This window comes from Papio anubis, chromosome 4, assembly GCF_008728515.1.
Source record: "Papio anubis isolate 15944 chromosome 4, Panubis1.0, whole genome shotgun sequence".
Classification (NCBI taxonomy): Eukaryota; Metazoa; Chordata; class Mammalia; order Primates; family Cercopithecidae; genus Papio; species Papio anubis.
Window position 1 is genome coordinate 65,896,188 of NC_044979.1, and position 19,080 is coordinate 65,915,267.

A 19,080-nucleotide genomic window follows, 5' to 3' on the forward strand; every position below is an offset into this window, starting at 1 on the left:
AGGCTGGAGTGCAATGGCCCGATCTTGGCTCACTGCAACCTCTGCCTCCCGCGTTCAAGTGATTCTCCTGCCCCAGCCTCCCCAGTAGCTGTTTTTACAGGCGCCCACCACCATGCCCAGCTAATTTTAGTATTTTTAGTAGAGACGAGGTTTCACTATGTTGGCCAGTCTGGTCTCAAACTCCTGACCTCAGGTGATCTGCCTGTCTCCGCCTCCCAAAGTGCTGGGATTACAGGTATGAGCCACCACACCCACTGTCAAATTTTTAAAAGAAAAATTCAATACAAGTGGACTGGAAAAGGTACTTTATAAAAGACTACTTCTAGACATTTGATTGACTTATGAAAAGGTGCTCAATATTATTAGGCATTGGGGAATGCAAATTAACTACCAAAAAAATCACAATGAGATACCAGTACGTTTTCACTCAAATATCTAAAATTAAATGACATCAATATTAAGCATATGAAGCAACTGAAACATACAATTTTACTATTATATACAAATACATACACACTATATACACATATACACACTTGTGCACATACACATACAGGCATATTTCAGAAATATTTTAAATTCAGTTCTAGGCCATTGAAATAAAGCAAAATTCACAATAAAGAAAGTTACATAAATGTTTTGGTTTCCAGTGCATATAAAAGTTATATTTACACTATACTGTAGTTTATTAAGTGTACAGTAGCATTATGTATTAAAAACAATGTATATGCCTTAATTTAACAGTACTTCATTGCTAAAAAATGCTAACAATCATCTCAGCCTTTAGCAAGCCCATACTTTTTTTGCTGATGGACGGTCTTGCCTCAGTGTTGATGGCTGCTCACTGATTAGGGTGGTGGTTGCTGAAGACTGAGTTGACTGTGGCAGTTTCTGAAAATAAGAAAACAATGAAGTGTGCCACAATAATTGAATCTTCCTTTTGCAAAAGATTTCTCTGTAGCGTGTGATACTGTTTGATAGCATTTTACCCACAATAGAACTTTCAAAATTGGAGTCAATTCTCTCAAATCCTGCCACTGCTTTATCAACTAAGTTTATGTAATATTCTAAATCCTCTTGTCATTTCAACAATGTTCACAGTTTCTTCGCCAGGTGTGGATTCTATCTCATGAAACCACTTTCTATGCTCATCCATAAAAAGCATCCCCTCATCTGTTTTAGTTTGATCATTTAGTTTGCAGCAATTCAGCCACATCTTCAGGCTCCACTTCTAATTCTGGTTTTTGCTATTTCCACCTCATCTGCAGTGACTTCCTCCACTGAAGTCTTGGGCCCCTCAAAGTCTTATGAACCATCCTCTCCTAGCTTTTTCTTCTGCAGGTCCCTCACCTCTCTCAGGTTTCAAGTAATTGAAGATAATTAGGACCTTGAGCTGGAATAGGCTTTGGTTTAAGGGAATCTTGTGTCTGATTTGATCTTCTATCCATACAAGTAAAACTTTCTCCATATCAGCAATAAGACTCTTTCACTTTCTTACCATTTGTGTGTTTGCTGGAGTTGCACTTTTAATTTCCTTCAATAACTTTTCTTTTGCATTCACAACTTGCTTAACTGGTACAAGAGGGCTACTTTTGAGCCTGTCTCAGCTTTCCACATGCCTTCATGACTAAGCTTACTCCTCTCTAGCTTTTGACTTTAAGCGATTCTTTTTTTCACTTGAACACTTATAGACCATCATAAGGTCATTAACTGGCCTAATGTAAATATTGTTGTGTCTCAGGGAATAGGAGGCCTGAGGCGAGGGAGAGAGATAGGGGAATGGCCAGTCAGTGAAGCAATCAGAATCAGCAATCACAACATTTATTAAGATCACCATCTGATCTGGCACCTGAAAACATTTAAATAATAGCATCAAAGATCGCTGATCACAGATCACCATTACAGATATAATAATAATGAAAAAGTTGAAATATTGCAAGAGGAGTTGCCAGAAAGTGACACAGACGCATGAAGTAAGCACATGCTGTTGGAAAAATGGTGCTGATAGACTTGCTGGATGCAGCGTTGCTACAAACTTCCAATTTGTAAAACAAAACAAAAAAGTAATATCTGTGAAGCACAATAAAGCAAAGTACAATAAAATGAACTATGCTTATATATGTATGTCCCAAAATTTATACACAAGAATCTTCAAGGTAGCATGTAGAAAATGCTGTCAGTGCTTCACGTGTATCTTCTTACCACTCACTATTCTCAGACATGCCAATAGCTTCTCAATAGAAGCGTCTGTGACTCTGCCAGAGAGCTCTGTCTGGTCTGACAGGCTCTGCCTATAGAGAACAGACCAAAAATGCCATGAAGTTACCACTCCACCACAAGCCAATGACAAATGAGAGTTGTCCCATCCGAGCTGATGAGTAAGTTGGGGTTTTATTTCCCAATTTCCATTCCACTGTCTCCCACAGGGCCCCAGTGAGGCTGAGACCCACTTGCCCTCAGCAGTAACTTGGTCATTGACACATCCTGTATTGGATTCATTCCTATTTGTCTTATTTCTCCATTGCCCTATAACCTCCCAAATCAACTACTCAAACTCAAATTTAGTCTTGGGGTTTGCTTCTAGAATAACCCAGCTAAAGACATTGTTTATATAAGCTAAAAATTGAAAGAAAAAATTTTTTTAAAAGTTCATCAACAAAAGAATGGCTAAGTTGTGGCCCATCATATGATAGACTACTATGCATCAATAAAAATAAACTAGACCTCATCACTATGTGACTGAATTTCATAAAACTTAATTTTGAGTAAAAGATGTTAGAGACAAAACAATACACACCTACATTAATATGAAGCTCAATATCAGGCAAAATAGTTTGTGGTTGTTATGGGTTGAATTGTGTTCCCCAAAAACAGATACTTTGAAGTCATAACCCTAGTATCTCACAATGTGACCTTATTTGGAAATAGTGCTTATAGAGGTAACCAAATTAAAATAAAGTCATTAGCATGGGCCCCAGTCCAATATGGCTGGTGTTCTTACAAAAAGGGAAAAGATAAACACAGAGACACAGGGAGAACACTGTGTGAATGTGGAAGATCAGAGTAATGCATTAACAAGCCAAGGAACACCAAAGAGTCCTGGCATACCACCAGGAGCTAAGAGAGAGGCATGGGAGAGATTCTCTCTCACAGCCCGCAGAAGAAACCAACCTTGCTGACACCTTGATTTCAGGCAGACTATGACACAATAAATCTGTCATTTCAGAATCTCTGTCATTTCAAGTCACCCAGTTTGTGGTACTTCGTTATGGCAGCCCTAACTAATACAACGGTTGTAGCAAGTAAGATGGTGATTGCCTTTGGGGCTGAGGAAGGGTGGAATGATAGGGACAGGAACAAGCGAACTGGTAATGGTCTGTTTCTTAACAGTCACAATGTTACATGTGTGTGTTCACTTCATGATAATAATCCACTTTTTCAAAATACTTTTTCAGTATGCATTAAAATTCAATGAAAATTTTTAAAAATCTAAACACTTATTAGAGCAGATGAGAGAAAAGCAGTACACTGCGTAATGAAGAGGGCAAGAGTTGGGGAAAAGAAGGTATGAAAAAAATGTGATAGTATCTGTAGTTCACATTAAAGAAGGTCCCTAAGCAAAGATTCAATGACCACTATGGACTTTCAGCTCAAATAAATCAAGTTAGCCCTGTCCCCTGAATTGCGGGTAGGAGGATTGGAATCTTCATAATTCCCACTCATTTCTATTTTCCCTATGCCCCTACCTCCCCATTCTTCATTCTTAGTCTGAGAGTAGATTGTTCCTGAGTTGCCTGGAGTATTGACAATTTCAACAATAATATGTAGAATATAGAAAGGAAAACCAGTAAAATCTATAATGAAGACTAGCCATGCTAACATTTCAGGGGAACTGAAGAGAGTCCTCTGCAAAAGTCATAGCACCGTAAAAAAAAAAAAAAAAAAAGAAAGAAAAAAAAGAAAAGAAAAGAAAAAAAGCTATTTCAGTATCTTTTCTCAAACATTCACTTTCACTGTGGCATGTTAGGTATTTACTGAGTGTTTTCCACACATAAGTCTGAGCAACGAAGACATCTAAGTCGTGCTTTGTCCCAGCTGTTACACTCAGTTGATGACTGTGAGAAATGCTTCGGTGATTTTGTTCCTAATCAGTAAGTAAACTAATTACCGACGGCCAGGGATTCATTCTTATTCTTTCCTATCTTCTTGCTGCATGAAGTTTGTAAAAGATTTTGTTTGCTCTAACCGAAGGATTTTGATTTCCTTGCCTCTTGACTTCTAACACAGTCTTTTCAGGGAGATGACACTGTCTTTCACCTATATCTTAATTCTGATTCATCAGATTAGTTCACAGAAACATTAGTAAGGCCCTGGTTGTAAAACTGAAGCCATGTTCCTGCTTGTAGCTTTTTTTTTTTTTTTTTTTTTGAGTTGGAGTTTTGCTCTTGTTGCCCAGGCTGGAGTGCAAAGACGTGATCTCAGCTCACTGCAACCTATGCCTCCCGGGTTCAAGAGATTCTCCTGCCTCAGCTTCCTGAGCAGCTGGGACTATAGGCATGCCACCACACCCAGGTAATATTTTGTATTTTTAGTAGAGATGGGGACTTCACCATTTTGGCCAGGCTGATCTCTAACTCAAGTGATCCGCCTGCCTCAGCCTCCCAAAGTGCTGGGATTATAGGAGTCAGCCACTGTGCCTGGTCACTGCTAGTAGCTTTTGCAATCTTTATCAGTGTTTATGAATGTGAATCCAAGTAGTGGAGGTAATATTCCCTTTACTGAAGGCCAAGAGTCACACTATTCTCTTACCTTAATTGGACTTCTGTCTGAGAAGAAAAAAATAAAGAATGAATTTAATTTCCTCCTGCCATTGACCTATGATATTTTTAAGGTATAGACTTGCTGACTCTCTATGAAATGATTCCTAGGAGGATTGGTCACCTTGGTATTCAAGCCAAGTTCCCATTTGAAACGGGTCAGAACTAATTGGATAATGAGCTAACCTGAGAAACGATTCTCCTGACCCAAGGCCACATCTGACTCCTTCGGAAAGTGGAGACCTGATTTTGAAGCACCCGAGTGACAAGGAGCTTGAAATTAGATTTTGGAGAAGGTTGTTTAAGTCTTTATAAAAAATTCTTCCATCTTTCTGGTTGTTCTTTTTTTTCTCCTTCCAGTTTGGGTTCTTTCATGCTGTTGCAACACCAATGAAAGGTGAAGTGATATATTTTTCCGTTTCTAATGATGCTTACTCCCATGGTGAGACTTAACTTGAGAAACAGCAAATAAGTTTCTTCACACTAAAGAACTATACGGCTGATTGCTGGAGAATCATGGTTTTGGTTAACTGGGTTCTATTTTCCTAGTGAGTCATTTGACTTAGAGGCAACTCTAAATGCACCAGGAAGGCAACAGCATCAATACACTAGAGCTTCAAGCTCTCTGCCACTTGAAGCCACTCCAGCAGCACCTAAGAGCTTGCTTTTCTTACTTGCCTCCTCATTACCCAAGTCAATATTGCCATTGCATTCAGAATAACTATTCAAGAACAGGATTTTTTCTCACACGTGGAATATTTGTGGTTCACCTTTTTCTTCTTGGTTCTTATTTCATTCTTTCTCATTCTAGTACAGACACAGCAACCTAAGGATCTTTATTACAAGCCAAGGAGCAGGGCATTTCTTCTGAAAAATGGATTTTTTTTTTGTTTAGAATTTGTAATGTATGCGTTTGAAGTAATTTGTTTTATGTGTTTGAAGGATTTAGAAACTAGACTGAATTTTGTTACATATTTTACACATTTTACAAAACAAATTTAATAAAAGGTAAATGTATTAAAAAAATTAAATTATACCAAAAGTAGCATTTGTTTATTCACCACCCACTTTTCAAGCAGTTGTTCCAATATTTGCAGCATTATTTTTGTAATTTATTTACTTTAAAGCTACTCTGCCTGACCTTGCTTAATTCTTATATTATTTAACTTTATAATTTCTTCCTTTCTTTCTTTCTTTTTTTTTTTTTGAGACAGAGTCTTGCTCTGTTGCCCAGGCTGGAGTGCAGTGGCGTGATCTCGGTTCACTGCAAGCTCTGCCTTCTGGGTTCACGCCATTCTCCTGCCTCAGCCTCCCGAGTAGCTGGGACTAGTGTTTTATCAAAATAATACACGTATGTAGTTTTTACATGAATATAACACACTTACAACAAATCAGAAAAGTTTCTTGCTTTACCCTTTCCTAAGCCAAGTCTACTCTTCACTGGTGTTTATTTGCCTTTCAGTAATGTTCACCCTCTATTTTCTCTTTCTAAAACTTTTGTTGGTTACAAATTGACATTCCACAGAGTAATTCTTTTCCTGTTATATTTTCTTCTTGCCATCACAGCATTTTGGTCAAACTTTGAGATTTTTCTCAAATTTATCTTTCAGTCTTTATATTAAATTTCTATATCTGCTATTTCCCTTCCAAAAGCTCATTCTTGTTCTCTGAATATTCATTTTTAAGGATATTTTGTGCCTATCTCATGGATGCAATACCTTCACTTATCTCTCTTGAGCATATTAGTGTTTTGAAGACTTTGACTTTCACATCCTGCATTGCTCTGCTTTCTCCATTTTTTTTTTAAGTTTTCTGGTTGTTTTAGTCTCTTTCAATCAGTTTTATTGTTTGTTAAATATACTAATTTTAAGAACTTTATATTCAAAAATTTCTATGAGAACAGTGAAATATTTAAAGATAAAAAACATATTCCTTTAGAAGTGTTTTCCAGAAACTATCTAATAACATCAACTGACCATTGGTGGAGGTTGGGTGCATACTTGAGAGTAATTAAATTAGTAACACAGTGAGAACCTGAGGGTTCTTATTCTTACATCTGATATAAAATAAGTTAAAATATTCAACATTTTTCTTATTTGTAACATATGAAAGGAGTTCCTAAAATTCTTAATTAACTTTCTCTAGTCATAGATTAAAGAAAGTTAGTTTTATGTGACATGAGAATTCTGATATTGATCACTATACCTGAAAATACAGTAATAATGTTTCAACTCCTATGTTCACTTGTCCTAACCAATACTAAAATTTAGTATAATGCTGTGGTAGTTGTAAAATGACCATACAACTGTGGAAAGAGACCAAGAGAAACAACAAATAGTATAAAGATTTGAGTATCAGGGAATTTAATATATGACAAGTATTATAAATCAGTGGAAAATGATTAACTTATTTAGTACTTTATAATTTTCACTTATAAATTATTGTATGGTAATATACATTTTAAAAGTTATACTATATTTTATTTAGTATTTAAATTGTTAGCCATTTGAGAAAAAATGAATTGAAATCCTAACTCATTCTTTAAATTTGAAGTGCATTAAATTTTTCAATATAAAAAAAGCAATAAAAGTAATAGAAAAAAGTTTAGATAAATATTTTAATAATCTTGGAGTAGGAAAGGATTTTTTGAACTGATAAGTAAACTGGTAGTTATAAGAAAGAGATCGATAGAATCAGTTACCTAAGATTTTAGCAATCTGGGAAAAAGCACAAAGTTAGAAGAATCTTTCCAACATATATGTACATATATGCCAAGCAGTTAATATGTTCAGTTTATATACAACTCTTAATTTTTTTTTTTTTTAATTTTGAGATGGGATCTCACTCTGTCACCCAGATTGGAGTACAGTGACACAATCCTGGCTCACTGCAACCTCTGCCTGCCAGGCTTAAGTAATCCTCCCACCTCAGCCTCCTGAGTAGCTGGGACCACAGGCATGTGCCACTACACCCCACTAATTTTTTGTATTTTTGGTAGAGAAGAGGTTTCATCACATTGCCCAGGCTGGTCCTGAACTCCTAAGCTCAAGCGATCCACCGATCTCAGCCTCCCAAAGTGCTGGGATAACAGATGTGAGCCACCGTACCTGGCCTACATATTAATTTTTTAAAATATATGAACACCCCAAGAGAAAACAGTGAAGAATGTGTGAACCAGAAATTCACAAAATAAATATGTATAATTTTTAAAAATATTAAAACATAACCAGACCCTTTAAAAGTCAAAGAAATAAATACAGATTAAAATAAGGTATGTTTCCTATCAGTTTGTCAATTATTAAAAAGACAAAAATACTCAAGGTTAGTAAGATTGTGGAGAATGCACATTCCCATACAATGTTCATGGGAGTATTAGTTAGTAAAACAAAACAAAACAAACAACAAACAAAAAACACCTTTCCTTGGCAAGCCGGTACTCTGTAGCTAAATTTTTAAAGAACCTACGCTTTGACCCAACAGTTTTTCTTCTATGAATGTGCTCTAAGTAAATAACTAGATAATGAGGTTTATAAAGGGAAAACCTTAGAAACAACCTAAATGTTAAAACTATAAGAATATTTAAGTAGCTCAGTACTTATGTACAAGGTAATAGTATATAGCTATCGAAAATGAAGATACTTTATTAAAAGATATTAATTTTTTAAAAAATTCTCAATATTTCACTGCAAATATACATTACAAAACAATAGCTAAGTATAATCACGCTTACTAATGGGGAAAAGGATGGAGGAGCAGGGTCTGGATTGGGTCAGAAGTGAGGTCTGGATAAAGCAGTAGGTAGAATTGAATAACATCTCCCTCCTCCCATCTTCTCCCTCCCTGTCCCTCAGTAGGTCTCACTTTTATAAGCAGCTTTCCTTTTCTATGAAGTTCTTTTTATTATTTTTATATTCATTATCACTAACATATATGTTAAGTGCTTACTGTGTGCCAGGCATTGCGCTTAACATGTTATGGGATTTATCTCATCAAATCTTCAATAGAACTCTTATTCCCAATTTGAAAATTAGGAAACAGAGTCAGAAAGGTCCTTGCTGAAGGACACACAATTATTAAAAGACAGAAACAAGAATCACACAAAATCCATCTAACCCCAAAACTACACACTCAACTACTACATCACCCTTTCTTACAATTAACTTGAAACCAATTCACAACTAGAGTACAGACAGAAACAGATATATGTGATGGGTTTGTGAAATGTGGCAGAAAGGAAGTGGAGGTTGGTAAAGTCAAATTGCAGGGTGAGATAACAAGAACACTACAAAGAAATAAATAACAACAAGTGAATAATAAATTTGGCATAGTATATTTCTAACAGAACTGGTATGAGGTTTTATTGTAAACTACCCAACCCAGCCCTCTAGGGGCACCTATATCCTTCAGACAAGAGAGGGCTATTTTGCAAAATATAAAGTCCTCTTTTACCAAGAGCCCAAGTAATTCATTGAAGGATCATTTTACCACATACAATAACTGGATCCAGTTTTCCCTAAACAGTGTTTCCTGGACGTTGTTTCCCTATAAACGAGAGCAGCCTGAACCTCAGAGAAGGTGGAATGAAGCTCACAGGGGAGGCAACAAAGACAGCCAATACTCACAGGGTCAGACACTGCAGCATCCTCTAAATTCCAGTCTCTTTTTCCACAGTACAGAAGTAGCTGAGCACATTAGCTAAACTACATTTTACAGCCTCTTTTAAGGTTGAGTGTGTCCTTGTGGCTAATTTCTAATCAATGCAGTATGAATGGAAATATGTGCCATACCTTCTTTATACTCTCTTTCTCCTTCTGCTGGGTGGATGCTGACGAAGAGGAGGGCCTAGGCAGTGGCACAGCTTTCCTAAGCAGTGGTACAGCTTCAAGATGGAAGGAATCTTGGTTTTTGAATCACGATGTGAAGGACAGACACCCAGCAACCAAAATCTTAGACTGCTACATGAGGGAGAAATAAACAGTTTGGGGTCCATTTACCAACACAGGCAAGCCTACCATGAGTAATAGAGTTTCTCTATGTATCACATAGGTATCAGCAACATTCGTCTTCTAATTCTAAGAAAAGAGTAAAGATCGGCAGTGAAATAGAAGCACACAGTAGTAGAACAGAATACATGGCACAGAAATGGGTGATCAGAGGGGTGGTTTATGTTGGCAAGACAGACATGATGAGCAGCAGCTGGAAGAGAGGAAGCATGTATGCTCAGAGAGCTTCTGCTCTTAGGGACTTGCAGAATGCTGTAAGAAAGAGACAGGGTTGCGGGTGACCCATTTGACTGAGTGCTACTGACCCTGTTCACTTAGGAAATTTCAAAGTCTGCTTACCTAGATTCTACATACAGCTAGGTTGTATGTATTTGTGTGAATATGAGCATGCTGTATATAGACACATGCATATATGTAGTCAGAATTAATGTCAATATTAAATTTAATATCCAAAATATTAAACTATTGAGTTGAAGTATGATAGGTAGTTTAATTTTTTTTCTTTATGAATCATCTGAACTTGAAAAGAATCATACCATGCATCTGTAATGAAAAAATGTTCTTTATTTTGAAGGAGAAAAATTCTTCCTGTTTTATGTTCTCATGAAAATATTTAAGATGGGAAACATTTTATTGGCTGTATATAGATAAATATGTAATAAGAATGAGACACAATGTTTTGTCCAATTCTTGTCATGAAGTCTTTCAAGAAGAGGATACATGCCCACCATAAAACATATGACCACATGTTTGTAAATCCCACTGTTACATAATAAGCATTGTACTGTATTCATGATTATCACTGGTACTTGGCACCCTTTGACACTCAGTAATGGTAAGTGAATGAATTTATGAATGCATGAGCACTTTAGTAGCTTTTGAAGTGTAACTTTCAACGGTAACTGATAAATTATTTCAGCCTTGAATCTCCATTTCCTGTTATTTCAGTGTATGACATAAAGTAATTGACTATCACACATAAGACACCTAAACAAGTGTTCTTTTTTTTCTTTCACTTTACATATCACAGCTCCATTCAACCCAAATAAAGATGCAGATAGCATAGTCAAGTTTGACACTTTTGGAGATGGAATGGGGCGATACAACGTGTTCAATTTCCAAAATGTAGGTGGAAAGTATTCCTACTTGAAAGTTGGTCACTGGGCGGAAACCTTATCGCTAGATGTCAACTCTATCCACTGGTCCCGGAACTCAGTCCCCACTTCCCAGTGCAGTGACCCCTGTGCCCCCAATGAAATGAAGAATATGCAACCAGGGGATGTCTGCTGCTGGATTTGCATCCCCTGTGAATCCTACGAATACCTGGCTGATGAATTTACCTGTATGGATTGTGGGCCTGGGCAGTGGCCCACTGCCGACCTAACTGGATGCTATGACCTTCCTGAGGACTACATCAGGTGGGAAGACGCCTGGGCCATTGGCCCAGTCACCATTGCCTGTCTGGGTTTTATGTGTACATGCATGGTTATAACTGTTTTTATCAAGCACAACAACACACCCTTGGTCAAAGCATCGGGCCGAGAACTCTGCTACATCTTATTGTTTGGGGTTGGCCTGTCATACTGCATGACATTCTTCTTCATTGCCAAGCCATCACCAGTCATCTGTGCATTGCGCCGACTTGGGCTGGGGAGTTCCTTCGCTATCTGTTACTCAGCCCTGCTGACCAAGACAAACTGCATTGCCCGCATCTTCGATGGGGTCAAGAATGGCGCTCAGAGGCCAAAATTCATCAGCCCCAGTTCTCAGGTTTTCATCTGCCTGGGTTTGATCCTTGTGCAAATTGTGATGGTGTCTGTGTGGCTCATCCTGGAGGCCCCAGGCACCAGGAGGTATACCCTTGCAGAGAAGCGGGAAACAGTCATCCTAAAATGCAATGTCAAAGATTCCAGCATGTTGATCTCTCTTACCTACGATGTGATCCTGGTGATCTTATGCACTGTGTATGCCTTCAAAACGCGGAAGTGCCCAGAAAATTTCAACGAAGCTAAGTTCATAGGTTTTACCATGTATACCACGTGCATCATCTGGTTGGCCTTCCTCCCTATATTTTATGTGACATCAAGTGACTACAGAGTAAGTCTTTGATTGTTTCTTATTTTTCTTGTTCTTTCTCCTGCCAGTGTTTCTTGTGTAGTATTTAAAATAGACTCCTTTTATTTCATCTCAACGAGTTGGGTAATTTCAAATGCCATGATGAGCCTGTATATTATATGTTAAAATTAATTCTACATGTAGAGAGCATTTAATTCATACCTACCACAGAGCACTGTGCTAGGCACAGAGGGGAAGATAAATATAAATGATATGGACATTTACTCAATGTATAATCTAGTGGGATATAAAATGTAATACACGTACACATAATATTAATTAAACTTAAAAAGTGATTGACAATAGAATAAGACTTAAACTAAGAATCTAATTGTGAATCTATTTGAGAATACTTTAAATTAGATATAGGAGGACTTGGCTACCATGGATCAATCTGTAAATTAAAATATACTTGCAACATTAAGCCAGCATAAGTTTAAAGATAGAAACTTTCACTCATGCTTCATTACTTCTCTAAAACAGATTAAAATACAATGTTAATTTGCTATGTCTTTTCTATAGCTTTAGTTATATATACATGTATATTTTTCTTTAAATAGTTAAAAACTTTACTGTGCATATCCAGGTAACCTAATTAATGTTAATTAATACATTATTAGTAATATACAGTTCAAATTTCTGGGCTCCCTTATAATTACTATCTCTTTTGAAAGAAACTTCATCATTCCATTATAATATTCCAAATTGTTAAAATGCTACATAAAATGTAGCATTTTATAATTCTGATTTCAGTATCTTACAATGAGTGGGTATAAGAATGTTTCTCTCTTCAGGCATTTGTTTTTTATTCTCTATGTTTCTTAAATTGTCAGAGATTAAAGTTTTCCAGAAACATAATGGTTTACTTGCTGCACCATGATTTCACAAAATGAATTGCCTCCATTGGTTGTAAAAATCCTCAAATCTGTTGTTTACCAGCAATTCCTACATTGCCAAAATCTAGAAAATTGCAGCCCAAAAAGAAGACAGAGTGGATATAAAATTTCAGTTAGATAGGAAGAATAATTCAGGAGGTCTGTTGTATAACATGGTGACTACATTGTATTCTTGAAAATCACTGAGGGTCCATTTTTAAGAGCTCTTACCATAAAAAATGGTAAGTACGTGAAATAATGCATATGTTAATTAGCTCCATTTACCCATTCCACAATACATACATATTTTAAAACATCATGCTGTACATAAATGTATACAATTGTCATTTGCCAATTAAAATAGACAAATACTTTTGTTAAAAAAAATGGCAAATCTGTTTAAAGCATGGGATCAAGATGTTGGCAAATTATACTGTGTCTAATCGCTCTAAGTTATTCACAACCATGTGACTGAAACCTATGGGCTACGTTAAGGGATGAACAATAATGACGAAGAACATAAGTTCAATGTTGTGGGGCAAGACTACCTATAAAAATTTTGGAAAATTTTAAGAAGAAGAAACATCAGAGCTGGATCAGCAAAGTCAAAGAGCAGAGTATATGCACCACAGGGGAGTTGGAGTGTTAGAATTTGGGGATTAACATGGAGAACTATAGTTAATGTATTGTAATGCCCCATCTCTATCTTTTGCCTTTATATATACATCTAGTCCCATAGATCTGCATGATTTTTTTTTTTAAGTTTTTAGGAAGCCAGTCTTAGCAGACATGATTTGGAGTACTGGGATGGCAAAATAGTTATAATACTAATTATTTTGTCCTGGACATATGATTTGAAATTCTTAATTCTCAAAAGAGCTGGTTAAAAAAATGACAAAGCAGAAAATACTACTGAGAATAAATAACATTATAAAAATTTAATTTTATTCAGTGAATTAGCATTTACTTCTAAGACATACAAAAAAATGACTTTCTTCTTTACATGATAGCAATAGAGTAGAACAACGGACTGAATGGAATTAGCTGAAGACACCAGAGCTTTCACCACATAGAAGAAGTCATAAGGCAAATGAAATGGGATAGAGGTTGTGGAATAGAGTTTTTTAAGGTCCATGATAATTAAGGCATCCAGCGACGCTAAGATGATCTGAAGCCTCACAAATAATACCAATCCTAAGTTTACAAAAGAAATGAGAAAGGTAGACGGAAGCCTCCAATGTAGTGTTTTTCAAATTTGGCTGCGTATTTAATCAACTGGGTAGCATCAGAAAAAAAAAAAATACCTGGGACACAGCCCCAGAGATTCTGATTTAATTGGTCTGGCCTGTGGCTTGGACATCAGGATTTTTCAAAGCTTCCCAGGTAACCCTGATTTGCAGCCAGGATTGAAAACCTCTGCCCTAATGAATCACATGCTCTTCTTGTCCCACCAGTATGTCTAGTTTGGCCTGCACTGTTTTTGAAATACTTGTCAAAGTTAGAAACTTGAGAAACTTTACATAAATATCCATATTCTCGTTTCTCTTAACAAAGTAAAAACATGAGCCCAAATTCCTACACTCAACAATTAGCTGGACCTGAGCAGCGCTCACCCCTGAAGACAGAGCACTCTTACTCCTGTTGCCCCTATCTCCCACTGATCTCTGAATTCTCACACGTGGTCCCTTTCACTTACAAACTTTCATAGACCCTGCAAGCATTTGAACTTGGGACCCTTGCTCTAGAAATTCCAGAACAAGACTGAGATTTAAAATTTCCCAGAGGACAATCATGTGGTTCAGACAGCAGCAATAATTGAAGAGCAGCTGAAAAAATTTTGAGCATCAAACAGTCAACAAAGTTTATATCTCAGTGCTTTGCCACCCATTGTGAGTTATAAATAAACATAAGGCAAGATTCCAGTCTTCACAAAGTTTATATCTCAGCTGGAAGAAAGATATTAAACAAGAAAGAATTCAAGAATTATAAACACAGAATAGTTTATGATTAAATTGGTGAGATAAACTCTAAATACCTGTGGGCTCCATAAGAGTTATATGGGTAAGATCATGATCTTTCCAGGATTACTTCTTGAAGACAAGATTTTTACCCCATAACCTTGGTGGGCAAACACAACTAAGGTATTTAGAGAATATAGGGAATATTCCGGAGACTAGACAGGAATGAACCAACCAGAAGGAAGCCATATCAGTCTTACTCAGGTGGAAAATGGGCCAGGGGCAAGGCTGGTTCATTTAGATGTTTAAGGGCTATGAGGTCTTGAGTTTGTTTTGTTTTGGTTATTTGCTTGGGCAAAAAAGTGACATGATGAAAGGCAAGAGGGAAAGAAACCTTCCTGATCAACTTACTCTCCTAGATGCTTTAAACACATGAGCTCACTTATCTTCATTTTGATAAAATTTGGAAGCAAATTTTATTATCCATTAGAAAGATGAGTAAACAGAGGATAATGAACTCCCCAGGTGGCCAGTTAAGAAATAGTAGTTTTACCTGATGTAAATGACGAGTTGATGGGTGCAGCACACCAACAAGGCACAAGTATACATATGTAACAAACCTGCACGTTATGCACATGTACCCTACAACTTACAGTATAATAATAATAAATAAATTTAAAAAATAATAAAAAATAAAAAAAATAAAAATAAAAATAAAAATAAAATAAACAACAAAAGCAATCCAAAAAAAAAAAAAAGAAATAGTAGTTTTTCTGATTCAAATCCATGCCCTTCGTACTGTAACACAGACGTATCCTTAATACGAAGGATGAATTTGAAAGGGTGGAGTCTAGATCAAGGAGGACTAATTGAAGCTATTATAGGAATTCAATACAGAGCAAACAAGACATTCAGTTAGAATAAAAAATTCAAAGGATTTTTGAGAAACTATCCAAGTCATCTCCTGCTATACTGCAACTAACCATTCTCAGTTTAAGAAGCAAACACTGAGTCATTGGGATCTAATACACAGCTTAAATTGTGTAAATAAAAATTCAGCCATGTTTGAGTGGAAAGTTATCCATAAAGAAATTCATTTATAGTAATTACTGAGTGTTTTGTTCATGTCTTCCAAAAAATATGTGAGGACTTATTATAGGCCTTGGAGATAATGTTATCAACATAGGCAAGTCTCTCCTCTTTTGTAACTTACAGTCTAGTGGGAATAAGGTGAAGATGGAGATGGAGCATAAATAATGAATGAATGAAAATGCAGGCTCATTCAGTAGTGAATGCTGTAATGAGATTTTTTTAAATCGCCTTGAAAAGTGGGTTACTGAAGTTTATCTCAAATTTTAATGTGCATGCGAATCACCTGGGGATCTTGTTGAACTAAAGATTCTGATTCAGTAAGAAAGGATGGGGACCAAGGATCTCCATATCAGTAAGCTCCCAGGAAATGGAGATGCTACTAGACTAAGACCATACTTGGAGTGTCAAGACTCTAGGTTCTTTTGGGGGTTGTAGCACATGAAACAATTTACTTACAGTAGGCAGAGTCTTGGAAATTGACTCTAGAATTTTGACAAGGTTCAAATACTTACAAAGAAATTCCTATTTTCCCATGCTGACTATTTTGAAGATTCAAAAATATATATTATATCTCAAATTCTGTAAAAAAATTTTTGTCACCCCTACTCTGCTGGTACCTATTTCATAATATTCCACTGAAGAAAAAATTCCACTGAAGGGAAGCAGCCAGACATTGGAATTCTATGTGCTATGCAGATGAAACAGCAAGTTCAAACACTCTTAAACAAAAATATCTTAGAAAAGAAAAGCATATGGCTACAGTTTAATGACTAAATGGAAGAGTGATTTGATATGAGAAATAGGCAGGAGAGTTAAATCATGTAGGACTTTATAAGCCATAGCAAAGAATTTATATTTTATTCTATATGGAAAGGAAAATCACTGAAAGATTTTTAAGCAGGGGAGTTTATGATCTCACATTTTAGTAGAAAAAATCAGGCTGCTGTAAAGACTCTATTACTATATGGCAAAAAGGCATAAATGAGGAGACTGGTTAGGAAGTTGAGGTGGGTACTGGGGTCAGAACCATCCGACAATAGGATGTTAACAATGGAGATGGTTAGAAGTAGAGGTAGAACCTGTCAAGAACTGTGAAAGGATTTTACCCTGTTGCAATCTACCAGGTTAGCCTGCCACAGTTTCAGAATCCTTGTGTCAGAAGACATAAGACTCCTGATTCAGAAACAAAGAACTTTATTACCTCGTAGTCATAGCAGTAGCCAGAGTATCAACACTTGTGTAGGGTCCTGGAGTCCTGATTTCTTTCTTTCTTTTTTTTTTTTTTTTTTTCCAGACAGAGTTTCGCTCTTGTCACCCAGGCTACAGGGCAATGGCATGATCTTGGGTTCAGGCAACCTCTGCCTCCCGAGTTCAAGCGATTCCCCAGCCTCAGTCTCCCGAATAGCTGGGATTGCAGGCGCGTGCCACCACACTGGGCTAATTTTTGTGTTTTTAGTAGAGACAGGGTTTCACCATGTTGGCCAGGCTGGTCTCGAACTCCTGACCTCAGGTGATCTGCCCGCCTCAGCCTCCCAAAGTGCTGACGAGAGCCACCACACCCAGCCAAGTTCTGATTTCTACAAGGCAATGCAGAGTGGGCTAGGACACCTGCATAAGCAGTACTCAAAAGAGGATCAGTGTTACTTATTTTCTTTTTGCCTTAGGATCAAATATACAATAGCATAGTGCTGTTATTGATCCTATCCTTATTTAAAATGTTGACATTGTGTTCATCATGGACTTGGCATTATTTTTGATATTTTAAATATTGCATTATTGTCTTGATTAATGCATTTTTGATGTCTCCTTAAATTTGTATCTCAGGCAAGTGCCTCACTTGCTTTACACTAGCCCCAGCCCTGCCTTTCCCCTAATAGGTTAGGGTGGTGATTTGGGTGTCTATCACCAACAAGGCTTAAAATTTTGGGTTCCTCCCCTCTCTGAAGTTCCTCAGCATACTTAGGCTGGTGTGTATGGACTTCACCCACCCTTCAGGATGGGGAAATTTTAATCTAACCTTAAGTAGTATTTTCCTTAAAGCAGCTAAAATTAGGATGGGGGTAGGGCAGTAGGGCAGCACAGTGAGAGAGCAGCTCCTTGCCAATAAATAAGACACATTTGTTTTCAGTTTTAAGCACTCAGCAGCTACCTATGGCTCAACCATATAAGGTCCAATATTTTTGTGCACCTAAAAGACTAAATTATGAAATAAGATCATCATTACTGTCACTATTCGCTTCAACTTTGGTGACCCATTGACTAAAGCCAGAGCCTATAGCTTTCTGGCTGGAACTCATGGCTTGCGCACTTTACTAATTTGGCCTTGACTCACACAGCAAGTGTGACTTGCTTCTTTTTGATACAAAATTAACAGGGCGTTTGCTCTCTCATCATGATAATATCTCTTAGGGTCTTGCCTTGTTTTAGCATAAGGGTTGGGGAAGTTTTCCAGGGCTGTCGCTGATGGTAGGAATTTGTCTAGATTTCTTTGCATCCCTTTCTCATTCTTTGTGAACACTGTAAACCAATCCAGGTGAGTAAGCGCCCAAATACAAATCAGTGCCTCATCTATAGCTTCCCAGAAAGCTAAGTTCCACTGAAAAACAAAACAAAACTCTGAATCCTTTGACTGTCATCTTGGAATGAATCTAAGTTTGGAATAAGAGACTACAGCTGGGGATTAATCCTTTAAGGGCCCAGCTGTTGCCATTCTTCCTTAACAAGCATATGTGCCCTGATGTCTCAACCTCCCAAGGAAACCAGTCAAAGTTCGAGTGATTCACCTGGCTTCTACGTTCTCTGAAAATCTCTCAATGCTCAGCGTAGGTACATGTCTCTGCAATTTTTGTGTAAAAGACAGTGGAATTTTATGCCTACCCAGGACAAATGTTAGTACTAGTTACTAGAATCAGGTGGATCTGAATCCAAACGGGGAGGAAATTCACCCCACTCTACCCTCCAGAGAAGAGTTAACGACAGCCAGGGCATCAGTCTAGGAGCTGTGTTTAAACCTACTTCCTGTTACTCAGCCTTCAACCACATCTCCAAATCCTCCCCCTTAACAGGCAATAAAGTGGAACAGTATTTATTCCTGCTTAACCATACAATTTGGTCAACATGTTTGCTACTGATTCCCACGTACTTCCTCAAATCCTGTTAATCAGTCCTTGAAGCCCTCATATTTTCTTTCTGAAAAAGCCATGTGTCTGTTGGCATTCTT

The 19,080-nt window shown here is 37.1% G+C and overlaps 2 protein-coding genes across 9 annotated transcripts in view; one reads left to right on the plus strand and one right to left on the minus strand.

Annotated features, from left to right (window-relative positions):
- GRM3 (glutamate metabotropic receptor 3) overlaps positions 1-19,080 on the plus strand; it is a 229,105-nt gene that overhangs the window by 191,907 nt on the left and 18,118 nt on the right. For both annotated transcript variants that reach the window (XM_003896380.5, XM_017956995.3), the window contains one exon: positions 10,851-11,917. In XM_003896380.5, coding sequence (XP_003896429.1) covers positions 10,851-11,917 — 1,067 coding nt within the window. The remainder of the gene's footprint in view (positions 1-10,850; positions 11,918-19,080) is intronic.
- KIAA1324L (KIAA1324 like) overlaps positions 1-19,080 on the minus strand; it is a 276,854-nt gene that overhangs the window by 40,444 nt on the left and 217,330 nt on the right. The window lies entirely within an intron of this gene.